This window comes from Natator depressus, chromosome 4 (assembly GCF_965152275.1).
Source record: "Natator depressus isolate rNatDep1 chromosome 4, rNatDep2.hap1, whole genome shotgun sequence".
Lineage (NCBI taxonomy): Eukaryota > Metazoa > Chordata > Testudines > Cheloniidae > Natator > Natator depressus.
In genome coordinates, this window is record NC_134237.1 from 140,163,407 (window position 1) to 140,190,760 (window position 27,354).

The window sequence follows — 27,354 nt, forward strand, 5'->3', positions numbered from 1 at the left end:
CTCCAGCCCAAACATCTACACTGCTATCTTCAGCCCCTGCAGCTTGAGCCAACTGACCTGGGCTCGGAGACTCAGAACCGCAGTCCTTTATTGTAGGGTAGACATACCGACACTCCTGGGAGTGTGAGAAATGCAGCTCCCCCCACTGTGGTTTTGGTGGTGTTAACGCTACTCTCTGCTTCATGAAAAACAGGGAACTCTTTGTGCAGTTCAGCGTCATTTCACGATCCCATAACCGTCACTTGTTGTGACACCCCTCCAGTAATACACAGATGAAAGACTGCTGACAGAGTATAAATGCGTCGAATGGTATAGCTAACTAGGCCTCCCCCTTCTGAAGAGGATTCCAAATTGCTCAGCCTTCACTCCATAAGTGATTGAGGGACAGGAGTCCTGGCACTGCCACTCTCCCTGGAATGAAGGAAATGGGAACTATCTTATTCACTCCCATGAATGGGTGTGGAATGTCTCAATTTTTTCCTATTTAACCAAGACCCCTTTTTGATCGGGGTGCTGCATATATATAACCATAGACACGTAGGGTGGAAGGGACCCCGAGAAACCACCAAGTCCAGCCCACTGCTCTGAGGCAGGATCAAGTGAACTTAGACCATCCCTGACAGGTGTTTGTGCAACCTGTTCTCAAAAATCTCCAAGGATGGGGATTCCACAAACTCCTTTGGAAGTCTGTTCCAGAGCTACCCTTACAGTTAGAAAAATCTTTCTAATATTTAACTTAAATCTCCCTTGTTGCAGATTAAGCCCATTACTTCTGGTCCTGCCTTTAGTGGACATAGAAAACAGCTGATCACCATCCTCTTTATAACAGCCCTTAACGTATTAGAAGACTGTTAGCAGGACCCCTTTAGTCTTCTTTTCTCAAGACCAAACATGCCTAGATTTTTTAACCTTTCCTTATAGGTCAGGTTTTCTATACCTTTTCTCATTTTTGTTGCTCTCCTCTGGAGTCTCTCCAATGTGTCCACATCCTTCCTTAAGTGTGGCGCCCAATATTGGACACAGTACTCCAGTTGAGGCCTCACCAGTGCTGAATAGAGCAGGATAATTACCTCTCATCTTACATACAATACTGCTCTTAATACACCCCAGAATGATCTTAACCTTTTTCACAACCACATTGTGACTCATATTCAATTTGTGATCCACTACAACCCTGAGATCCTTCCCAACAGTACTAGTACCTAGACGTTATTCCCCATTTTGTAGCTGTGCATTTGATTTTTTTTCTTCCTAAGGCAGTATTTTGCCCTTATCTTTATTGAATTTCATTTGGTTGATTTCAGGCCAATACTCCATTTTGTCAAGGTCGTTTTGAACTCTAATCCAGTCCTACAAAGAGCTCACACCACCATTCGGCTTGGTGTCATCTGCAAATTTTATAAGCATACTCTCCACTCCATTATCCAAATCATTAATGAAAACATTGAATAGTACCGGACACAGGCCTGATCCCTGTGGGACCCCACTAGATGCAACCTCCCCGTTTGACAACGAACCACTTGTAACTACTCTGAGTATGGTCTTTCTATGACCCTAGCAGCATCCCAATGCAAGAGGGCAAAGGGCTCACTGGCAGAGAGTTATGGATGTTCTAAGCAGTTTGGTGTACCCCACCTCATGAATATCCTAACCTGTATCTAAAAGGTGTCATGTAAGATATCAATAGAAAGCTAATAACATACTGATCATTAATATTATGGTGGGGTGTTTGTATGGAGGACGAATGCAAAATTACAAACATGTTGGGAATTATGTTCTTAAAGTGTATCTGCCAGGCAGGGCTGAAGTTATCCCTCCCCAGACAAAGGAATATGGTTCTGCCACCTTGAAGGTACTTCCAACATGCATTAAGAAACAACAGGAATGCATTTACATAGAAGGTAAACAGAACCATCAAGCTAACAAGGGAAGGAGAGAACTACTCAGCATCACAGCAGTGCGAGGAGATTGGCGGAACAGATCAATCTGCATTTTAGCAAACACCAGCAGTGGAAGAAACCAGCTTGGAACTTCCTTCACCACAAGACTCCATGCCATCTTCCTCACAGCTTGAATGAACTTTACTTTGGGGGGTAGCCACCATAAGAATCTGTTTCAAAGGTTCACTGGACTATACAAGGGACCCCAAATTATCTTTCACCTAAGACAACAATGGAAAGCAGCACTTTGGACTTTAGGGGGCATCCTGGCCAATGGGGTAGTCAGCCATCTTGCTGGAAGGTAGCATGGTCAGAATCTGATCTTGAGCCAAAACTGTAGTTTTGTTAAGTCTTAGCCCTGGTCTACACTACGGGGTTAGGTCGAATTTAGCCACATTAGGTCCATTTTAAAATGACTGCATCCACACAACCAACCCCATTCCATCAACCTAAAGGGCTCTTAAAATTGACTTCTGTATTCCTCCCCGATGAGGGGAGTAGCGCTAAAATCGACCTTGCTGGGTCGAATTTGGGGTAGTGCGGACGCAATTCAACGGTATTGACCTCCGGGAGCTAACCCATAGTGCTCCATTGTGTCACTGTGGACAGCACTTTGAACTCCAATGCACTAGCCAGGTACACAGGAAAAGCCCCGGGAACTTTTGCATTTCATTTCCTGTTTCTTCAGCATGGCAAACTCAGCAGCACAGGTGACCATGCAGTCCCCCCAGAATCGTAGAGCACAGAATGTTTCTACACTCCCCCTATCATCTCCGTCCCTGAGGTTATCGCAGATTAGAAGGTGAAAAAAACCGCACTCACGATGACATGTTTTCCGAGCTCATGCCGTCCTCCCACACCGATAGGGCACAGCTTAATGCATGGAGGCATTCAGTGGCAGAGGACAGGAAAGAATTAAGTGAGCACGAAGAGCAGAGGCAGGATGCGATGCTAAGGCTAATGTGGGAACAAACAGACATGATGAAGTGTCTGTTGGAGATGCAGGAAAGCCAACAAGAGCTGTCAAGGTTCCTTCCCCACTCTGAACTCTAGGGTACAGATGTGGGGACCTGCATGAAAACCTCCTAAGCTTACTTTTACCAGCTTAGGTTAAAACTTCCCCAAGGTACAAACTATTTTACCCTTTGCCCTTGGACCTTCCAATGCCACCACCAAACGTTTATCTGGGTTTATTGGGAAAACGTTGTTTGGAAACGTCTTTCCCCCCAAAATCCTCCCAACCCTTGCACCCCACTTCCTGGGGAAGGTTTGGTAAAAATCCTCACCAATTTGCATAGGTGACCACAAACCCAAACCCTTGGATCTTAGAACAATGAAAAAAGCATTCAGTTCTTGAAAAGAAACATTTTAATAGAAGAAACAGTAAAAAGAATCACCTCTGTAAAATGAGGATGGTAAATACCCTACAGGATAATTAGATTCAAAACATAGAGAATCCCTCTAGGCAAAACTTTAAGTTACAAAAAGACACAGACAGGAATATTCATTCTCTTCAGCACAACTTAATTTCTCAGCCATTTAAAGAAATCATAATCTAACACATATCTACCTAGATTACTTACTAAATTCAAAGACTCTATTCCTGTTCTGTCCCCGGCAAAAGCATCACACAGACAGACACAGACCCTTTGTTTTTCTCCCTCCTCCCAGCTTTTGAAAGTACCTTGTCTCCTCATTGGTCATTTTGGTCAGGTGCCAGCGAGGTTATCCTAGCTTCTTAACCCTTTACAGGTGAGAGGATTTTTCCTCTGGCCAGGAGGGATTTTAAAGGGGTTTACCCTTCCCTTTATATTTATGACAAGAGCACAGACTCCCACTGCATCCACTGTATAACCGCCTACCCTCCTTCCCATGTTCCATAGCCTCCTCACCTAGACGCGCAAGAATGCGAGGGGGGAGGCTCCAGACACCCAGCTACTCCACTCCAGAGGATGGCCCAAGCAACAGAAGGCTGCCATTCAAACAGTTTGATTTTTAGTGTGGCTACAATAAGCAATGTGGCCTTGTCCTTCCCTCCTCCCCCACCCCACCCGGACTACCTTGTCCGTTATCTCTCTTTTTTTTTTTTTAATTCATAAAGAAAGAATGTATGGTTTCAAAACAATAGTTACTTTATTTCAAAGTGGGGAGGGTGGTTGGTTTAAGGGAATTAAAATCAACAAAGGGGGCAGGTTTGCATCAAGGAGAAACACACACAGCTGTCACACTGAAGCCTGGCCAGTCATGAAACTGGTTTTCAAAGCCTCGCTGATGCGCAGTGCAACTTGCTGTGCTCTTCTAATCGCCTCGGTGTCTGGCTGCTCAAAACCGGACTCCAGGTGATTTGCTTCAACCTCCCACCCCGCCATAAACGTCTCCCCCTTACTCTCACAGATATTATGGAGCACACAGCAGGCAGCAATAACAATGGGAATGTTGGTTGCGCTGAGGTCTGACCTGGTCAGCAAACAGCGCCAGCGAGCTTTTAAACATCCAAAGGCACATTCTACCACCATTCTGCACTTGCTCAGCCTATAGTTGAACTGCTCCTTACTACTGTCCAGGCTTCATGAGCCGTGGGAGCAAGGGGTAGGCTGGGGTAGGTGCGATCACGCGGGTGCTGCCGTCTGGGAGAGCAGCCTGAGGCAGAAGCCTCCAGCTCGCATGATATTCCAGACAGGACTGAATCTCCATGAGACAAAACTTAGAAGAGAATGATCTGGAGTCTCTGGCTCCCATTTGGTGCTCTAAGAGGAAGATAGCCATATCTGTCCAGGAGCCCCTGATTGACCTCATCGAGGTCTGCCAGGAGCACCCAGGAGATGTATGACGGCTATCAGCCCTACTGCACCATCTGCCGTGAAGGCAAGGAGCTGCTGCTGTGTAACAATGCAGTACCACGTCTGCCAGCAGCACCCAGGAGATGTACGGTGATGGTGAGCTGAGCGGGCTCCATGCTTGCTGTGGTATGGCGTCTTCACGGGTAACCCAGGAAAAAAGGCACGAAACAATTGTCTGCCATTGCTTTTACGGAGGGAGGGAGGGAGGGAGAGGGGCCTGACGACATGTACTCAAAACCACTCGCAACAATGTTTTTGCCCCATTAGGCATTGGGAGCTTAACCCAGAACTCCAATGGGCAGCGGAGACTGCAGGAACTGTGGGATAGCTACCCACAGTGCACCGCTCTGTAAGTCGATGCTAGCCACAGTCGTGAGGACGCACTCTGCCGACTTAATGCGCTTAATGTGGACATACGCAATCAACTGTATAAAATCGATTTCTAAAAATCAACTTCTATAAAATCAACCTAATTTCGTAGTGTAGACATACCCTAAGTCTCTAGAAAGTGTTTTTCACTTTTATTTGCTTGTAGCCATTTCTTGCTGTCCTTTATACTTTAACTTGCTCACAATTCTCTCTCCTTTTGTTAATAAACTTGTTTTAATTTCATCTAAACAACCCAGTGCTGTCTTTGAATTGATGTGATAGCCCGACTCCAGTTGAAGTGAAAAGCTGGGCAGTTTGTCTCTTCAGAGGAACACATGAACCTTATTGCTCTGAATGGTCCAGGAAAGGGCTGGACATTGCAGAGCACTCAGTTTGGGGAAAATGTCAGGGGCGTTGGGGCATCTTCCAGGTGTAACCAAAGCTGGTCGAGGCCAGAATGTAGCTCTGGTGTAACAAGCAGGCTGCTCCAATCAGAGCTGCTGGCCCAGGGTGGTTTATCACACAGATACTCAGTGCACGGTGCACGCTGGCAGGGAGCAGCCAAACAAGGGAGCTAACACCAGTAAAGCATTTTAAGGAAGAGTTACAGGGCAAGTGATAACCACCCCTCACTGGTCTGGACTGCACCCCAGAATGTGATATCCACCTTAGATTCATTCCATCTAGACCACAGTTCCCTAGTTTGCTTATGAGAATGTGTCAAAAGCCTCACTAAAATCAAGATATATCACCATCTATTGCTTCGCTCACCCCAATCTACTAGGCCAATAACACTGTCAAAGAAGGAAATTGGTTTGGTATGATTTGTTCTTGACAAATCCATGCTGGCTATTCCTCATCTCCCTATTATCCTCTAGGTGCTTACAAATAGATTGTTTAATAATTTGTTTCAGTATCTTTCCAGGTATCAAAGTTAGGGTGACTGGTCTGTAATTCCTCAGGTCCTTTGTCCCCCCTTTTAAAGGCAGGTACTATGTCTGTCCTTCTCCATTTTCTGGGGCCTCACCTGTCGTCTAGGAGTTCTCAAAGATAATTGCTAGTGATTCTGAGATTGCTTCAGCTAGTACCCTAGGATGAATTTCATCAGGCCCTCCCAACTTGCAAACATCTAACTTATCTAAATATTCTTTAACCTGTTCTTTTCTTTTTTGGTTTGCATTCCTTCTCCGTGGTTAATATTATTTGTGTTGAGTATCTGGTCACCATTAACCTTTTTAGTGAACACTGAAACAAAGTGGGCATTAAACCCCTCCGCTTTCTTGATGTCATCAGTTATTGGCTCATCTTCCCTGCTAAGTAGAGGACCTACACTTTCCTTTGTCTGTCTCTTACTTCTAGTATATTTAAAAATCCTCTTATTGCATCTTTTGTCCCTTGCTAGGTGTATCTCATTTTGTGCATTACATGGCTTGTGCTATTCTTGCTATCAACAATCGGCCCATGTTTCCACTTTTAGTAGTATTCTTTTTTTATTTTCAGGACATTAAAGAGCTCCTCATGGAGCCACATTGGCCTCTTACTATTCTTGCTGTCTTTCCTTCACATAGAACAGATTGCAGTTGTGTCTTTAATAACATCTTCTTGAGAAACTGCCAGGTCTCCTGAACTCCTTTTTCCCCCTTAGACTTTTTTCTCCATGGGACCTTAGCTACCAGTTCTCCGAGTTTGTTAAAATCTGATTTTTTGATGTCCACTGTCCTTATTCTGCTGCTTTCACTCCTTCCTTTCCTATGAATCACAAAATTTATCATTTTATGATCACTTCCACCCAAAATTGCCTTCCACCCAGAGATTCGCTATCAATTCCTCCCTGTGGGTAAGAATCAAGTCTAAAATGGCTGTCCTCCTGGTTACATCCTCCACCGTCTGGAACAAAAAGTTGTCCCTGATACATTTCAAGAACTTATTGTATATGTTGTGTTTTGCCATATTACTTTTCCAATAGATGTCTGGGTAGTTAAAATCCCTCATTCCTATCAGGTTTTTCCTTTTGGATATTTCTGTTATTTGTTCTAGAAATGCCTCATCCAGCTTCTTTTCCTGACTTGGTGGTCAACAGTAGACCCCTACCATGACATCACCTCTATTTTTTACTGCTTTTATCTTTACCCAGAGACTCTCAACTGGTCGGCCTGCCATGTCCTTCTGGATCTCAGAACAAGTGCATATATTCTTGGTGTGTAACACAACACTTGCTCCCTTTTTACCCTGCCTGTCCTTCCTGAACAAGTTGTACCCCTCTATACCAATATTTCTCTCATAAGACTTAACTGCCATCACAGACTGGGTGGGTAAGTCATAAGTTAGTTTGTGTACTAATACTTCTAGTTCTTCCTGTTTACTCCTCATACTCCTTGAATTTGTGTGCAGACATCTAAGATGTTGAGCAAATTCCCCCATTGATTCCCTCTGATTTCTCCTTTGACCCTATTGCAATTTTCCATGTCCCCCGCAACATCTAGCCCTCTGTTACGGTCACCTTTATCTATACTTAACTGTGGGCTTTTGTCACCTATCCCCTTTGAATCTAGTTTAAAGCCTCCCCACATTAGGCTGGCAAGTCAGTAGCAGCAGCCTGGCAAGCACAGACCAGACCACGCTGCCCTGAGGGAAAACATACCTGTGACTGTCGCACAAAGATGCCATGATTCTCTTCACAGGTGAAATACTTCCTGCCCTGCACAGTTCCATCGTTCTTGCCCTTCGCTTCATCCAAGATGACTCCAACCCACTTGCCTGTGGCGAACAACGTGGCACCAACATATGCCACTGTACCACGGTGTCCCTTTCCGATGACTTCCACTCTGGAGCCCACTTTCAAGGGCTTGCCACTAGCTTCCACACTCATCCTGGTTCCAGTACTTGACGCCTAGAGGAACAGCAGGAAAATAAAACTGTCAGCAAGTTAACATATGAAGTTACTATCAACTGTATTTCTCTCACTATTTAGGAGACTGAAATCTCATTCTCAATTCAGCTGAAAACCACCACCCTGTCTGATGTGACCTACGTGAGGACAGTGTGTGTCTTCCATTTTAGGATTTTGCCTGAAGTCAGATGAGAAGGTGGAAACGGTTTTGAACGAAGTAGGCCAGTCGTCAGAGTCATTTCTACAATTCGTTATTTTCAGAAGCAAACATAATATATGCCCTTACACCTTGGGGCTGTCACAAGCATTAAAATCACGCACACCAGCAAAGCCTCTGAAATATTAATTACTGCTCCTATTAGTTTTTAATACACCACACCCCAAGCACAGATACAATGTATATTTTTGGAAGATCCATTTAGTGGCTTTGGGAAAGACCAATATGAAGCAGCAGCCCTTCGCAAGTCACCATATACATCTGTCACAGTGTCAGATGGTCACAGATCATCTTCCAATGCGGGAAGCACAGGATCACCGTCTCAGAAGAGACTACTTTATTTCCCTGCAGCATCCCTAGCCCCTAGCATTAGAGGCCCCTATAACCAGGGCTGTTGGGTTTGTGAACCCTCCTCTTCCACAGCATCATGCTTTCCTGCCCCTCTTCAAAGAGATATGGCTGGTCCATGGCTGATATTTGAGAACTAGCAGCCTATCTGCATGGATTGAGGAGACAACCTCTGGGCCAGGATCACCCATTCATAGCTTTACTAGCGCTCCAAATCAGGCACTAAGCAATTAATCAGAAAATAGAGACGTTAAACTCTCATTATGTTTTCAAGACATTCAGTATCCTCCTAATTACCCATCCACGCTTGTTAAAGTCTAATGTGCACTACTGCATTTTTAAGTTGTCATCATCTCAAACCTATATCTATCTGCCTAGGTACAACTAAATGCATTCCAAGATTCACTTCTGGTGCAGAGAATAAGGCCATGGGTGTAAGCAATTCCATCAATGAAGAGTGTTACACACTCAGAATCTTACTAGAAATACACACGTGTTAATGTAACTGTGAAGCACGTGCCTCCATTTTCAATTTACTTTTCCAGGGGCTGTGGGCCCCCGCCATTCTACTGTTGTGCGAGCAGTCACTCACTGAAAAGCAGAGTTCCATCTCGATTAATACCACCAGCCTAGACAATAATGTTGCTGTCACATTTCACTGGCCTCTTCAGGCGCTCGTACTGTGTCCAAAACAAAAAGGAGTCTAAAGCTTTACACAGTTAACTGCTATCAGAAAGGCTCCATAATATAAATGCTTACAAACCACTTCAAGTAATCCTTAGCATACAGGGGTTCTGAAGAAAAATGTTCGTAAACAAAACAGAAACTGATGCAGGAAGAAAGGGAACAGATCATAAACAGAAAATGCCTCAGTCGTATTCCAGTAGCTCTGGTAACCTGCAAGATATTATTCTATTTGACTGAAGAAGCAAATATTATTTAACCAGACAAGTCCACAGGAAGTAGCATCCATCTTCTAGTGTAAAGAAATATACTTGCAGCTCAACCAATGGCTAGTCTGAGTTTTGGGGGCTCTTTATGCAAACCACACGATATTTATACTTCCATTCATTATTCTAGTGATGTGACTTTCTGTTACAGAAACAGCACACCCCAGGTTAGGCTCCAGCGTGGCCTAGCAACCGTAGTTTTCTTCTGGATCATGAAGCTATTATACGGCTCTGCACAGACAGCATTAACCACCATAGTAGATTTGTACACATTATACCATGGCCCTGATCTGATGAAACAGACAGATTCCTAAACCCAATTCATAGTCATTCATCTTGCCAATGGGCCAGGCCAGGAGTGGGCAAACTACGGCCCGTGAGCCATTTTAAGCCGGCCCGCAAGTGGGGTCTGGGGCTTGTCCCGCTCCGGTGCTCCAGCTAGGGCGCCGGGTTGGGGGCCGCACTGCGAGGGTTGGCCCCGCTCTGGGGCTCCAGCTGGGGCGGGGGCTGCACCACGCGGCTCAGCCCTGCTCTGGCGCTCCAGTCAGGACACCAGGTGGCTCCTGGAAGCAACCACGTGGCCCCGCTCCATGCATAGGAGCCGGAGAAGGAACATGCCACTGCTTCCGGGAGCCGCTTGAGGTAAGTGGCACTTGGAGCCTGCACCCCTGAGCCTCTCACCACGCCCCAATCCCCTGCCCCAGCCCTGATTCCCCTCCCGTTCTCCAAACCCCTCGATCCCAGCACGGAGCACTCTCCTGCACCCCAAACCTCTCATTCCCAGCCCCACCCCAGAGCCTGCACCCCCAACCAGAGGTCTTACCCCCTCCCCCACCCCAACCCCAATTTTGTGAGCGTTCATGGCCAGACATACAATGTCTATTCCCCGATGTGGCCCTCCGGCCAAAAAGTTTGTCCACCCCTGGGCCAGCCTGTCAGTGCCAGAACCTTCAAGAGTTTTCTTGGCTAAAATCTGTTAAATAGAATTGATGACCTGAAATTACCTTAATTTCTCCAGATTGGAGACCTCACAGCTCATATGACCACCTCATGGAAGACATAAATTCTCTTACAAGTTGAGCTTTCATTTTACAAATGATCTTTCAGTGACCTCAGCTGAAACTCCCCTCCCTGGTACACAGAGATCCATAAACAAAGGGTGCCCCAACCCTCAATAGGAACATGGACATCCATTGTGTAGGTCAGCCTGTTACACACCATTTCTGTTCGAAATACAGACAGGAGGACAATCCCTGCTGGAAAGGGTACAGAACAGATGCTGACATCAAGATGAATGAATGGAATTCTAGAGCACTTGTCACATCAGCTCCACTGATATGTTGGGAGAAGGGTTGAAGGGATTTCTGCTTCATGGTTTCATTAGTAGGCGTGCCTCTGAAGGGAGGACTAGGACTTGTGGGCCTCCTGGATAAAAGCATGTTCTCAGGAGGGGCATTCCAAACACAAGGACAGAGGGAAGGTGTGGAAATAAGTGCATGAGGAGGACATGAGCAAGACAGTTATCCAATTTAGCAAGAATGAAGGAAACAGCCAAGTTGGACACCACCAAAGAATCAAGCAGATGAAAGCCAGTGAAGGAATATGAAAAAAAGGCCAGATGTGGCTGGAATGAGGGCAAGGTACATTACGCCTGCAGTGTTCTGGTTGCATTGAAGTGGGACAAGGTGAGAGTCACAGAGGCAAGATAGCAGGAAGTTATGGTACTCAAAGTAGTTTAAAAGGTGATCTGCAAATGTTTTTAAATTCTGTTTCCCTGAAACTATTTTATTATGTGTAAAAATGACCTGAATGGTTGATGTTAAAACAAGTGTTTTTACTTCCTTTTACATTAGCAAGATCATGAATGTCAAGTCTGGGTTTGCTGGAGGAATCTGTGAGTATCTCAGATATTTATTGTGAGTTCCCACACCTTAATTGAAAGGGTGAGAGTGTTTAATCTTGAACAGATACCCTTGCTCCCAAGCATTCATTAGGCATTGGAGTACAGCAGGTATTAACAAAAACAAGAGTTTTAAGTCATCTGATTGAACAGCCAATCCCAGTCACTATCTATGTCTCTGGCCACCATAGACTCTTCCACGGTAGGAGACCCCTGAGTCTTTAATGGGAAAAAAAGAAGAGTCCCTTAAAAAAAAAAAAAAAAAAAAAATCACACAAAAGCCTTCTAGCCCTGCTTTCCACATCATAAACTGGGCAACAAAATGGCAGATGAAATTCAATGTTGATACATGCAAAGTAATGCATATTGGAAAACATCCCATCTATACCTATAAAATGATGGGGTATAAATTGGCTGTTACCACTCAACAAAGATCTTGGAGTCATTGTGGATAGTTCTCTGAAAACATCCAGTCAATGTGCAGCAGCAGTCAAAAAAGCGACCAGAATGTTGGGAATCATTAAGAAAGGGATCGATAATAAGACAGAAAACATCATATTGCCTCTGTATAAATCCATGGTACGCCCACATCTTGAATACTGTGTGCAGATGTGGTTGCCCTATCTCAAAAAAGATATATTGGAATTGAAATAGGCTCAGAAAAAGGGCAACAAAAATGATTTTAGCGGTATGGAACAACTTCCATAGGAGGAGAGATTAATAGGACTGGGACGTTTCAGCTGGGAAGAGGGGACCATGATAGAGGTCTAGAAAATCATGACTGGGGTGGAAAAAGTAAATAAGGAAGTGTTATTTACTCCTTCTCATAACACAAGAACTAGGGGGTCACCAAATGAAATTAATATGCAGCAGGTTTAAAGCAAATAAAAGGAAGTATTTCTTCACACAATGCACAGTCAACCTGTGGAACTCCTTGCCAGAAGATGATGTGAAGGCCAAGACTATAACAGAGTTCAAAAAAGAACTAGATAAGTTCATGGAGAACAGGTTCATCAACGGCTACGAGCCAAGATGGACAGGGATGGTGTCCTTAGATGCTGTTTGCCAGAAGCTGGGAATGGGCGACAGGGGATGGATCACTTGATGATTCCCTGTTCTGTTCATTCCCTCTGGGGCACCTGACACTGGCCACTGTCGGCACATGGGATACTGGGCTAGATGGACCTTTGGTCTGACCTAGTCTGCCCATTCTTATAAAGAGGGGGTGCGTGGAGAGAAAGCATGTGCCCAATTTTTTTATCCTTTGAAAATCACCTTTTCAGACCAACATGCTGCTTTAAGAATTAGCAGCAAGCTCCATGCTACACTCAAAGCAGGCAAAAACCCTTATCCATCGGATTGGAAATTTCATAGCCTCTCACTTCAAACCCATTTAGACATTGATTCCTGCCACATTCACTTCCTTCCTTTTCAGTAGATGAACCAAGAGAAAGAAAGGGCCTTTTCCCAAGCTGAATAAGCTCCTCCTCCTGAGATTGCAGCTAACCAACCAGATAATGCAGTAGCAAGAAATGAATTCCACAGATTTTACTGGAGAAGAGTTATTTTCTGTAATGTTATAAAAGGAAAAACTGTGGCCCTTTCTTATATACATTACCAGACCAAAATATGTTAAAATTAACTGAATCCAGTTTAGTGTACAGAAAGCTAACTGACAAGCCAGGACATTCCTGCTATCCCTTTCAACAGTCTTTTTCTCACCAACTTCCACAATCTTCACTGCTAAAGAAAGGAAGACTCTACATTTCTTTGCTACATATCTAGTCATACATGTAACGTATCTGAAGGTTACTTTTAAAGTGGTATAACCTTACTGAAAACAGTTTCCTGGGAACTATAAAACAAACGTCTCTGTAAAATCACCTGTGAGGGAGACAGACTCTAGATGTAGTGGAGAGAAAGGGATTTATATATACATTCTCTCTCTGTAGTTTTGGAAGCCACTTCCATGAACACCATCTTTTCGACAAGGTTACTAGACGTACTGTAGTATGCAGATGCAGTACAGTCTCTAACATAGCGCTAAACTTATTAAATCATCCAGGCCATCTCAGCTGATGGAGAGGTGAACTGGTTGAGCTAATAGTTTCTTTTCCATTTTGATTACAGACCTAAAAGTGGCAATTCTTCAACAAAAATACTTCAAAAACAGACTCCAACGAGAGACTGCTGAATTGGAATTAATTTGCAAACTGGATAAAATTAATTTAGGCTTGAATAAAGACTGGGAGTGGATGGGTCATGACACAAAGTAAAACTATTTCCCCATGTTTATTCTCTCCCCTCCCTCTTCCCCCCCTCCTTCCCCCCACATGTTCTTGTCAGCTGCTGGAAACGGCCCACCTTGATCATCACTACAAAAGGTTCCCCCTCCCCCGCTGGTAATAGCTCACCTTACCTGATCACTCTCCTTACAGTGTGTTCTCTGTGTATATACAAATCTCCCCACTGTATTTTCCACAGTATGCATCCGATGAAGTGAGCTGTAGCTCACGAAAGTTTATGCTCAAATTTGTTAGTCTCTAAGGTGCCACAAGTCCGCCTTTTCTTTTTGCGGATACAGACTACTCTGAAACATTTCCATTTCTGACTTCTTCACTGCTGAGGCATTAGGCTCATATCAAACCTTTCAAACTTAAACTCAGAAACCCTGAAGTCCTAGTGGCTTTGCTGATCATCCACTGGGAATTTTCCAAGATCAGTAAAACCCCTCAATCCTCATATGAGGTCTGCAACTTTTCTATTCCACTGTAAAACTACTATTCTTGAAATCTGATTGCTGACTTTTTCTTGGTCTTTTGCAAATCATGTAAGCTTTTTGGGTGACATTTTGCTGTCTTCGAGATCAGTGGGGTTGGTCTGGTGAGGGCTGATTTGGCCTTTTACATCTCGGCTACCCGTCCAGTAAAGTGGGGGTAATACTTGCATACTTCATGGTGAGACTATAAAGCTAAAATTAAGATTTGTAAGCACTACATCACTGCTAAGAATTAATTTAAAAAAAAGAAGAAAAGATAATAGCACTTCAGTAATTGATGAATTAAAAAGGGCAAAATTAATTCCTAGCTTCACCCTCCCCCATCTCCCTTACCTTCTTCCCTGCTATGTACCTTCCTTTATCAAATCCACTCCCAACAAAACCCCAACCAAAACATTAAAGTGAAATTAAAATCATGGAATTACCGTGACATTTGCAGGACACCATATTGTTCACTCTGCAGAAATGTTACATTCCTTTCCTCCATCCCTTTGTTGGTCTGGTCTATTTACACTTCAAGATAGTGACTGACTTATTCTAGGTGTGTACAGTCCCTAGTACAATGGGGTATTGAACCTAGTTGGGGCCCCTAAATACATTAGCTACAGATATTAAATGGACTGTTTTATCTGTGTTTCCAGACACTGTACAATTTAGCAAGAATTCTACTTTTGATCAGTTCCAAATACTAGACTTAACTAAAACATTTGATATAGTTATTTAAGCAACAGGTACATCCGTTGGCCTCAGTTCTGAAAGCAGATTTAAGATGTACTCTCCCACACATATGCACTGAATGGTATTTGCTATTAAGTTTTTAATTAATAAAATGGCATCTAAGAAGAGTTTTGCCTTAATTGGCTTCATTTCTCATTCTGTATTAATGCACTTTCATGAAACTAACTTACATGAAAATACGGCGTCAGTTTCTTAGTTTTATTTCTCACTGGAAGTCAATAGTTGGTTGCTGTAATTATTAACACAGCAGTCAATTGGTGTCATAGGGGTATGTGGCACCTCAAGTGATTAATAAACCAAGACCCTTACATCATTCATGCAAGTGTCATCAGTACCGAATGAGGGAGGAGAAAAAATAAAATTAAACCTGGGAAAAACAGACACTAAATAAAAGGGTTTCACAGTTTATCAGGTACCAGTTCTGCCTTTTTTTTAATTGGTTCACACAGCAAAGTTTCATTGTGAACCTAGTAAGAAAGTGCCTTCTAATTGCCTTCTATGACGAGATAACTGGCTCTGTGGATGAGGGGAAAGCAGTGGACGTGTTATTCCTTGACTTTAGCAACACTTTTGACACTGTCTCCCACAGTATTCTTGCCAGCAAGTTAAAGAAGTATGGGCTGGATGAATGGACGATAAGGTGGATAGAAAGCTGGCTAGATCGTCAGGCTCCACGGATAGTGATCAATGGCTCCATGTCTAGTTGGCAGCCGGTATCAAGTGGAGTGCCCCAAGGGTCGGTCCTGGGGCCGGTTTTGTTCAATATCTTCATTAATGATCTGGAGGATGGTGTGGATTGCACCCTCAGCGAGTTTGCAGATGACTCTAAACTGGGAAGAGAGGTAGATACACTGGAGGGTAGGGATAGGATACAGAGAGACCTAGACAAATTAGAGGATTCGGCCGAAAGAAATCTGATGAGGTTCAACAAGGACAAGTGCAGAGTCCTGCACTTAGGATGGAAGAATCCCATGCACCGCTACAGACTAGGGACCGAATGGCTAGGCAGCAGTTCTGCAGAAAAGGACCTAGGGGTTACAGTGGACGAGAAGCTGGATATGAGTCAACAGTGTGCCCTTGTTGCCAAGAAGGCTAACAGCATTTTGGGCTGTATAAGTAGGAGCATTACCAGCAGATCGAGGGACATGATCATTCCCCTCTATTCGGCATTGGTAAGGCCTCATCTGGAGTACTGTGTCCAGTTTTGGGCCCCACACTACAAGGACGATGTGGAAAAATTGGAAAGAGTCCAACGAAGGGCAACAAAAATGATTAGGAGGCTGGAGCACATGACTTATATGAAGAGGCTGAGGGAACTGGGATTATTTAGTCTGCAGAAGAGACGAATGAGGGGGGATTTGATAGCTGCTTTCAACTACCTGAAAGGGGGTTCCAAAGAGGATGGCTCTAGACTGTTCTCAGTGGTAGCAGATGACAGAACAAGGAGTAATGGTCTCAAGTTGCAGTGGGGGAGGTTTAAGATGGATATTATGGAAAAACTTTTTCACTAAGAGGGTGGTGAAGCACTGGAATGCGTTACCTAGGGGGGAGGTGGTGGAATCTCCTTCCTTTGAGGTTTTTAAGGTCAGGCTTGACAAAACCCTGGCTGGGATTATTTAGTTGGGGATTGGTCCTGCTTTGAGCAGGGGGTTGGACTAGATGACCTCCTGAGGTCCCTTCCAACCCTGATATTCTATGAAAGTGGATTAGAAGATTTTTAAACTTGATGACATGCCCATGCTGCCAGGAGTCCCCAAACATGTCAGGTTTGCAAGTTGTAGCTCAAAAAAGCCTATTTTAAATTTACAAACCTATTGTCATCAGTTTGGACACAGCAAGAACTTCTAACAATGGAAATTTCCAAGATGGCACCCTGACCAATGCAGTGCACTACTCTAAGTATATTTCAAAGGTTCCTTTTAAAAAGTGAACTTTACTACTGGCACTATTTACCAAAACTGATAAGCTACAAAAAATTATGCTCCAAAATCCAGAGGCTCCGTCCCCCAAGCTAATTCCAACACTGAAGCAGCCAACTGCCTAGTCAAACTACCCCCTCACCAGAGCTTCTGAAATGCTAATAGATACCTGTAACAAACCCAAAACCTGCTCAACTGTAATGGTTGTAACAAGGGTTTCTGCAAGGCAAAGTTCACAAGTCTGGCACTGAATCCATCCTACTGGAGCTTCCCTACTGCAAACACCTGAAAAACTGATTTTCAGAGGCTTATTTAGCTCCTCTCTCAAGTTACCACTGACACTGGAGGCTACTGTGAACAGGTCTCTCTGGTCAGTCCCATGGAAATATAATTTTTCACTCAGAACAGTTAGACAAGAGGAGCTAAGTGTGGTCCCAGAAGTTACAGATTAGTGAATATTATCTGTAAAACTGGGGGAGAAAATCATTGGGGACAGTAAAGTTCCCAGGCAAAAACAAAGAGACAAGCCAGTCTGGCTTTTACATGGGAAAACTGTGCCCCTCCAAAACTCTTTGTCAATTCGTTCAAACAGTAGATACAAGAAACAGGGTGGACAACTTGGGCTTTCAGAAGGCTCACAAGAAGCTGTCAAAAAAGCTGGTAAACACAAGGTGACAGGTAAAGTCCCATCACGGATTAGAAGCAGGATACAAGATATGAAGCAAAAAGATGGAATAAATAGTCAGTTCTCATTATGCGAAGGTTAGGAAGATGGCCTGGCTAATCTAACAGGAAAAGTGGATCTGCTTACCTGCTTACTAAAGGCTCACAGATTCACCACAATGCCTATGTCAACCAGCTGGCAGCTTCGGGGCAGAACCAGACCCATCAGTACTGGCAACAGGGGAATGACCCACCCCATGAAGTTTCCACCAGTTGAAACAACTTCCACAGCCAGGATAATTCAATTGCACTTTCTTAAATTACAAATTGTGCTAAGTACAAAGCGGAAAACGTACAATTTCCCCTACTGCAGGGCATGGGAAATAACTCCTAACAACAAAACCCAAATCTTTCACTGTTAATTTCCATCTAAGTTCTGAATGATATTCTCATCTCCAGGCTGGGTCATACCTCGGGACTTCATTGCTCAGAAAAAGGACATTTTCAGGTAGGCACAGATACATTTTCCTATTCTCCATTGTGCTAAGGTTCACAGATCTGTTACAATGGGATTTTCACAGCAGCGTACCCCCACTATCATCCTTTAAATACGGACATCCAAAATGAGGTATATTACATGTCCTCCATCTTCTCCTGGGCACTAAGGTGTGGAGAATGCTTCTGCCAAAAAAAATGACGCTGGCTAAAGATTGGATGGCCAATATGTAAAGTCGGGGTGAATTTAGGCATTGATGGTCATGTGGCCACCTAGCAGATCTCAGTGTAAAAGACTTAACTTCTCTGCGCTATGAATGTCAGTGCTCTTAAGGAGCACACTTTGATAATTAGGGATTTACCTTGGGAGCAAATGCTACGTCAGGAGTGAGGACTACTTGTCTGAATTACAAGTACAATAGCAGTGGCACCAGCTGGGGAGAGGGGAGAAGATGAGACAGACACCAAGGCTTTTGCACTTGCTCATAGTTCCATAGGCTGCGGAGCCTGGGGGGCCAAGCCCAACCACTTTTAAGCAGTGTTCCTGTACTAAATCAGTACGGCTGCTGCCAGAGCGGTCCAGAGCATCGATCCAGAACATCGCTCCAGCTGCGTGGTTACAACGCCACTCCATTTGACCAGGCCACCTCAACCCCTCCACAGCTGGGCAGCAAGGCCAAGTTTCAGTGAATGATGTTGTGACCAGGCGCATGGGGTCGCAACGCAACTTGGGCTCCAGATAGAGGGGTGGCTGGGCCAACGGTGTTGTAACCTGATGCCCAGGACATCTGTTCCTGTACAGCGGAGCACAGAGGAGTCCCCTGACAACTTGCCTCTTGGCGGTACCAGCCCAAGGTACTGGGGAGAGGGGAGACTCCCTTGCCAAGGGAGACCCAAAGTCCCTACAAGAGAAGTGGGTCCTGGATCAGAATTTGCCTTCTCTCTCCCGCCCTTCCAAAACATCTGAATTGCTGCCTGAATACTGGTCTCATCTGAGAAAGCTCCCAACTTCAAAACTCAGCTGATCAGAAATAGGTAATGCACAATTTCATTCATTCCCTGGAATTTCCAGGGGTTTCTTAAGAACGGGAATGGGACAAAGCTGTTCCTGCGATTCTTGCACAGTACTACAGATTACTGCCTCTGGCTACTCTCCAGGGACCTCACTTTAACCAAAGCTGCAGGGAGCAATTTACTCCCAAAATAAGAGAGCCTGGCTGTGATCTGTGTTTACCTCCAGACAGGGCTGGTTCAGAGTCAGAGCTCTGAAGTAACTGAGGGTAGCTGCTGACCTTGCCGCAGCAACCTGCACTTTTTGAGCTACCGTTCAAAGAGGTATTTTCTCCTGTTGTAGTTCAGGGACAGCTTCCACTTGCCGTACGATCTGTATTCCTTTCTATAGCACCAGGCAGGAGCTAGGACAGCAAGTTCACTTTTCTGAGGACTCTGAATAGCCTCAGCTTACCATAGAACTCCCCACTGTATCCGTAAGAAAGCTAGGAACTGATTTGCCTGAGTGTCTGATTTCCAGGACCAGAACCACATCTATGCCCAAAGGAGGGGGCTTAGGTGGCCTGGACTTGGTGGTCTGTGAGGAGGCCACTTGCAGGTAAAAAACTGCCCACGCTGGAAACAGAGTCCTTGCTACCAGGGAAGACAGCCACATTCACCTGGGGCAGTGACTCCAGGTTGGATTTGGACAGATGCACACCGAGAAAGCGTCTGCCTTTATGAAATGGAGGCCAGGGGCTAGAAAGACGTAACGGGTGGGCCAAGGGCTTGTTCTTCTATAACTAGGCTGCTGCCCCCTTCTTCACCCCATAGCCAGCTTCTAGGGGGAAAGGAAGTGCTGGTGACACACAGCAACCTGAAACAGCTGCTGGGAACAACAGCCCAGACGTTAGGGTGTGGCAACCCACAGCGGCAGCTGGGGATGGCAGCCCAATACTCTCCAGTCTTCTAGGTATGTCAGGAAAACTCCCTCTGTCTATTACAACTTCTAAGGGAACACCAGAAGGGATGCACAGCTATCACTTGTCCAAGGTGACTGCAGACTCTCTCAGCGTAGCTTCACAGTACCCAGAAAGTGGAAGTACCCAGTACCCAGAAATGGAATTTCACAGTACCCAGAAATGGAAGAAAGTGTCCAGCCGCTCTTTTGTTATTTTTAATAGAATATAGTATATCTATTATATAATCCCCTAACTCTGATCTGGACTGCTGGCTCCCCTCTCCTAAGGTGGAAGAATACCCTCTACATATGGACACAGGTGTGAGCGCGACACACACACACTAATCAGCACGTCTATCGCCTGGTCTTTCTGCACTGACCCGCCATACTGCACTCCATGGAGGTTAGAAGGAGAAACAAGCACTGATTTTACTTCCCCCTTGGGAGTTTGTCCCTATGAACCCGCAATGGAAAAGTGAGGGGATAATCTGGGCTCAGGTCGCTGAGCTCTCAGTGATCACCCTGTTTACAAAGAGGCTGGGCTTATTCTTTTCCCTCCCCAACATGGGCCCCTTTCTGGGTCTCTCAAGGAAGGTGGGATTCAAGAATGGACTTCCCAGAAGCTCTGCCCCTCTCTACTGCATAAGTGCTAGGTGGGCCAGCTGGGTCTGTTTTTCCATGGGGTGCCTGGGCTATCAGCAGGGAGCCCTGTTACAGAGATGGCAGCCGGCGGCAGGAGCTGGCCCTTACTCACCTCTGGCGCGAGGTGGCCGGTGCTCTCTACCCATGGCCCAATGGGAGGCAGAGAGGGAGGAGGCAGCTGAGCTCTGCCATCTGTTGGGGCGAGCCATAGGGGCTCAGTGTAATTTTCCATCTGGCATGCTGCCCCTCTGGTTTAACCCCCCCATACCGAGATGGGGGCACCCGCCTCACAGACAGTTCTTTTCCAATACTGTGTGTCTCCTTTCCTGCCTAGGGGAGAGGGTAGGGGTGACCCGCCAGGGCCTGGGCTAAGGGAGGGGAATGCATTCTGCCCCCAGAGCTGGTCAACCACCTTGAGACTCTCCAAGGACCTGTCTCTTGTTCCCCACTTATCCTTCAGCCTCTGGCTTTTCTCACCTGAGCGCTCCCTGAAGTCTGCAGGGAACCAGGCGCTGCAAACAGGGGAAGCAGAACTCAGGGACAAATCCCAAAGGGCAAACACAGCCCTGGGATGCAGCTGGGAATTGGACGGACCGTTACAGGGCTGAACGGTCAGTCAGAAGCGTGAAATAAAGACTGGAGTATCCCTGCAGCAGGGAAGAGTGGGGGAGCAGGGGGCACATCAAACTGGAGGAACTTCAGAGGCAGGGCATTCCCCTTCTGCCAGTGACTGACAAGCTGCAAGCAGACTGAAGTATCCATTGTAATAGCTCTATAGACTTTAGAACAATGAAGGACTGGTCTTTGGTAAGTTAAATGTCTATGATAGGCTAACAATAGTGCCAAGCATCGCTGGGAATGTCTGGTATAGGTCTGGTGGTAGTCAGGAAGGTGGGATGTAGAGCAAAGTGGTTACATTTGCCAATTACAAAGTCAAGGCAACAAAGGATTGTGAGGAATTCTAGGAAGAACTAACAAAAGCAAGTAACTGAACATTATAAAGACCAATTGAATTCACAGACTAATCCAAGGTGAGGAGCACTGGAAGGAATAATTTAAATCAGTCATGCGCACTGATGGATTCTAAATTAGTTAGAACCCCTCAGGAAATATACCGAGACATCACTGTGGACAGCTCTATCATAAATATCAGCTCAATGTACAGCAGTGGCCAAAGAGGCACGTAAGCTAGTAGGCCATTCTGAAACGAGACAATGCTATGGAAACTGCACGGTTATGGAAACCCATGGCTCCGTCCCCACCAAGCTTCAGAACCATCAGGTTAGCTCAAAGCCTCCCAGGTGCAGCATTCCTGCAGAACTCCTTTGCCCTAGATGAGTCCTCACCCTACTGTGCCTCAAATCTTGGGTGCTGTAGGGAGACTGGATGTCTCAGGCAACTGTGGATAGGACAGAGCACTTTTCACACCCAGAAAAACTATTCAGATCCTCCCCAGGTCAGTTCTCTCTCTCTCTCTCTCTCTCTCTCTCTCACACACACACACACACACAGACACGCTCACACAGGTTTAAAAAATACCAAAAACAGAATATATTTCAACGCACTTATGATTTAAGCACAAATATTTGGGTCACTAATGTGCGCTGCCTGCACACAACAATTTTAGAGCTTTGTTTCACCAGGCCACATAACCCCCCAAATATGCGTGTTACATTTTGAAGCCAGGATCATGTCATTATGTGAGCGCACAGTGATACCTCCCTACATGCATATGTGACTAATTGCACCCTTAATCTGTCACTCAAAGTATAGATCAAAAGTTTGGGGGCAAACCTTGAACACAGCAGCACTTCTCTGGAAGTCTCCCAGGAACAGATTCATGACCGCAAGTTAAAATCCTCTTAGCCTCAAATTTAAGAGGTAGCTAAAGAGGACTTGAAAAAGGAGAGACTTAGAAATAATTCTAGTCTTCGTTTGCGCTAAGGCTAGTTATTACTGAATATATAATATCTGGTGCGGCCATATTCGGTCCTCATCAAAGGCGATTACTCAAGGATTAATAACAGACCCATCATCCAGTGACACAATGCGGGCGGCTGCTGTCTCATCTAACAGAATCTTAAGCAGCCTGGATCTGTTGCTGTTAGACTTGTAGATGAACTAGCAAGGCATTGCTGTGACAAAGCTCCTACTGTGCGAGCACCACTCTAGTGCTGGACTTACTCTGGTTTGACACCTAAAAGCAAACAGAGCAATTTCAAATAAGAGATTAGAAGATTATGGTGGGGCAAGGGCAGGGGAAAAGAGGGCACAAATACTTGTCAACTCAGCAAATGGGAAAAATACTAAGCTGAACCCACTAACCCCAGCCCCGAGGAGAGAGAGTGGGAATCCCACAGGGCATGTATGGTTACTTGGGTGTGCCAGGCAAATGGTTTGGGTGTTTCTAGCGTTGCCAACGCAGTTGATCCAGAGTCATTCGGATAATCAACCTGTTAATATATTAGGTGTCGTATTACTCCCAAGACAAGTAAAGTACCACAACCAACCAGCTCTCTCTAGAGGGGCGCTCACAAATTTGGTTCTCTTGACACGGGAGTCTCAACATGTAGTTTGAGTAAAGTAATAGTTAATGTTGACTAACTTCAAACCCAAAAAGAACAGGAGTACTTGTAGCACCTTAGAGACTAACAAACCCAAACAAATCCCACCTGGCCTTAGCCATTGAATGGAATTAAACACAGCTAACAGAATACTAGTGCGAAAGCCTCAGAGCCAGCCCATGGATCAGGGACGGAACATCTTAGAAAATCCAAACTCCAGGAAGCTAGTGAGCAGCACATACTCCAAGGCTTGGCTGTCAAGAGTAGAGGACAATCATAGGAGACCTAGTCAAAAAGAGGGCTTCTACACACAAACCACATTCTTTCACCATTTCTGAAGCACTTTAAGTAACTTTTCAGACATATTCCCTAAGTGACCATCTTTAGTCCTTCCGGATGGCTGTTGCTATGCACCATGGCCTCTGCTACTTCCATCATCTAGCTAACCAGGGATAACAGCACGGAAACAAAAGCAACCAAGTCATTTTGACTATATACACTCTTAAGTTAAACACAAAAATCAACCAATGATTCCTTGGTGTGTTGTCTACTACCCTAACAATGCTCTTTACTGGGAAGCCAGTGCAGTTGCACACTGCATTCTTTCAGTGCTTTTTCCTAAAGGAGGTTTGAAATGAGTTCAGCATAACCTGAGGTGATAAGAAAGGTCTCTCTCTTCTCAGGATTTGCAAAGATGAAGGAAGACATGGCCAAAACATGGCCCGATAGTGTTTGAGATCCACCTAGAGTTATCGAGCTCTTTGCCAAGTTGGCAAGCACCAAGTAATAGAGAAGCCTGGAAATGCACTAACCCAGCCTCTCCAACACCTAGAGACTCAGACAGAATACCACTAGATTCGAGAAAGAGAACAAAACGGCAAAGAAAAACTCCAAAGAAAGGCCTCATTGTAAGGCTATTGCTCATTTTAAGTTCTGTTGCCGACTTCACAGCCCAAGTTTAATGGCAATATGGAAAACCTTGGGCTTCCAAATATCTGAAAATCATTTCAGCACCTCACAGTGCAAGTTGGAAAACAATCAGATGGAAAAAACAAAGAAGGCCTGGGGGGGAGGAGGCATGACAACCTAGAATCTTTGTGCTGAAAAGCCCCAGAAAAATTCTGTCATCGCTGGAGGCTCAGCTGACACCTCATTACATTATCAGCAATAACTCATAAGAAATAGAGACTAATTTAAATCAAAAGGAAATGACTAACAGTATAATTCAGGCTATTTATCTACACTTTCCTCCCCCACCCGATATGTATTAACAAGTGAGATATTGCTAATAGCCAGACGCACAGTTCAGAAAATGGGAAAAGCATAGTAAACAATCTATATTTCACAGTAAATATCTATATTCTTCATTGCACCAATAACATTCAGATATATTGTAGGTATAAGACATATAATAGATCCAAGTAGTTTGTAAATAACCCCCCCGCCCCCCCTCAACTTACCCGACTGTATGTGTGTCTCTTGCTCTGGGCCATGCTGCCGTTGCTCTATTTTAATGGTTTTTTTTTTTTTTAAATGATGGTCTCAGTTCATGGCTAGTAGTAATTCAGGAAGGATTTGGCTGTTACGTTCCAGTTGATCCAACCATACCCGCACCCCAACCCACGCTCTGTCTGGCCACACAGAGGAAAAAACCCTTTTCTGTTAGAGGATTCTTGAATACATGGATATACAAAAATCCAGCCCAGCTGACGGAGACTCACTTTGCGCTAGTGCTGCTCCAGACTCTTGTCACAGATTTTGCCAGCCCACTGGGTCCTAATGCTAAACAGTTTCCTATTTGAAACCGGAAAAGAAAAGGCAAGCTGCCTGGGCTGGGGCACTGGAGACACAAAAGCCATGAAATGACACCAATGAGCTTCTCCAGACCAACACCAAAAGCATCTACATGGAACACAGCCTCGTCCTGCTTTGGAGGGAAGCGCTGGATATGCGGTGTGCCTGCATTCTCCTCACTAGACAGGGCCATCCGCATTCCTGCTTGCGTGGAGCAGATGATAAATACCCAGAGTTGCAGTGAATTTTACTCAAAAACAGGTATTTTCAGTTGTTCTTTTCTGCTCCTCCCTTCCCAACCAGAGTTATTATTACACTTTACTGCAGGACTTAACAACATTCTTAAAAAACTGAGCCATGCTGCAGCCTAGGTGGGACAGAAGCACAGGTATGGAGACCAAACAGTTAATCATGGGGCATTTTTAAATCAATAATTGCTCTTCCTATGGCTGATCTGAATAGATGTCTAATTAAAGTCATCAGCCGCTCTCTTCAGGGCTGCCTACAGCATTAATTGCTGCCTGTGAAACAGCGAGGGGGGCTGGGGAGGAGGGGACATGCCTGACACCAGGTTTTGGCAAAGCTGGGGTTCCCAGTGTGTTCCACTCTGCTTTTCTTCATTATTTCAGGACATCACAGCTGCACTAGTGATCATCTTCCAGTTCTTACCCCCACCCCAAGGGTGGGCAAACTTTTTGGCCTGAGGGCCACATCGGAGTTCCGAAACTGTATGGAGGGCCGGGTAGGGAAGGCTGTGCCTCCCCAAACAGCCTGGCTCCCGCCCCCTATCTGCCCCCTCCCACTTCCCACCCCCTGACTGCCCCCCTCAGAACCTCCGACCCATCCAACCCCCATGCTCCTTGTCCCCTGTCCGCTCCCTACCGGGACCCCGCGCCCCAACCGCCCCCCCCAGGACCCCACCCCCATCCAACCCCCCCGCTCCCTGTACCCTGACTGCCCTGAACCCTATCCACACCCCTGCCCCTTGACAGGCTCCCTAGGAATCCCACACCTATCCAACTGCCCCCTGCCCCTTATCCAACCCCATCACTCTCCACCCCCCTACCATGCTGCTCAGAGCACCAGGACTGGCAGCCACGCCGCCAAGCAGTCTAGAGCCCTGGGGCAGGCAGGCGGCTCTCGCAGCTGCGTTGCCCAGCTGGAGCTCGCAGCCCCGTCGCCCAGAGCGCTGGTGGCACGGCGAGCTGAGGCTGCAGGGAAGGGGGGACAGCAAGAGAGGGGCCGGGGGCTAGCCTCCCCGGCCGGGAGCGCAACAGCTGGGCAGGAGGGTCCCGCAAGCTGGATGTGGCCCACTGGCCGCAGTTTGCCCACCTCTGCCCTACCCCCACACACACTGCAGTCTTTGAAATAGAGTCTAGGATCCTAGCTTCCCGTATGCTCAGCACGGACTCGGCAGATGCAACTCAACCTTGCACTGAACTCTACCTCAACTTTATCCCATTCATATTTCCAAATCTGTCCAAACCCACTCCCGCTCTCATAACACAGCACATCTGCATTGTTAAATTCTCACCCTTCAGCTCCTGATGGTAGCTAGGAGTTCTAAGTACGTGCGGCTGGTTTTATACACTGCCTACTACAGAAAAGAAAAATCAAAAGAAGGAAGTCTGAATCCTTCCTTGGCCAGGACATGGACTACTTGGGCCAACAGGCTCTAGTCCATCTCTGATTTCCATGATTCTGATGGAAAATACTAATTATAGAAATGTAGAACTGGAAGGGACCCTGAGAGGTCATGTCCACCCCACTGCGCTGAGGCAGGACCAAGTATCCCTAAATCATCCCTGATAGATGTTTGTCTCACCTGTTTTTAAAAACCTCCAACTCCACAGTTCCACAATCTCCCTTGATAATCTGTCCCAGTACTTAACTATCCTTAAGAGTCAAAAAGTTTTTCTTATTATCTAATCTAAATATCCCTTTGTGCAGATTAAGTCGACTGCTTCTTGTCCTACCTTCAGTGACATGGAAAACAACTGATCACCATCCTCTTTATAATAGCCCTTCACATATCTAAAGACACCCCCACCCCCTCTTTTCTCAAAACAAAATATTTCTCTTTAAAAAAAATTTCCTCATAGGTTGTACTTTCCAAACCTTTATAATTTTTGTTGCTCTCTCCAATTTCTCCACATCTTTCTTAAAGTGTGGCACCCCAAACTGGGCACAGTACTCCAGCTGAGGCCTCACCAGTACCAAGCAGAGTGGACAAAAACCTCCCATGTTTTACATACGACTCTCCCGTTAATGCAGAGGTGGGCAAACTACGGCCCACGGGCCACATCCGGCCTGCGGGACCATCCTGCCCAGCTCCTGAGCTCCCGGCCAGGGAGG

At 45.5% G+C, this 27,354-nt stretch overlaps 1 protein-coding gene across 1 annotated transcript in view; it reads right to left on the reverse strand.

The window, feature by feature from the left end:
- DCTN1 (dynactin subunit 1) overlaps positions 1 to 24,946 on the reverse strand; it is a 116,371-nt gene extending 91,425 nt beyond the window's left edge. Inside the window, 2 exon segments of the mRNA XM_074951989.1 lie at positions 7,791 to 8,039; positions 24,666 to 24,946. Coding sequence (XP_074808090.1) covers positions 7,791 to 8,039; positions 24,666 to 24,698 — 282 coding nt within the window. The 5' untranslated portion in view covers positions 24,699 to 24,946.
- Positions 24,947 to 27,354: the final 2,408 nt, after the last annotated feature.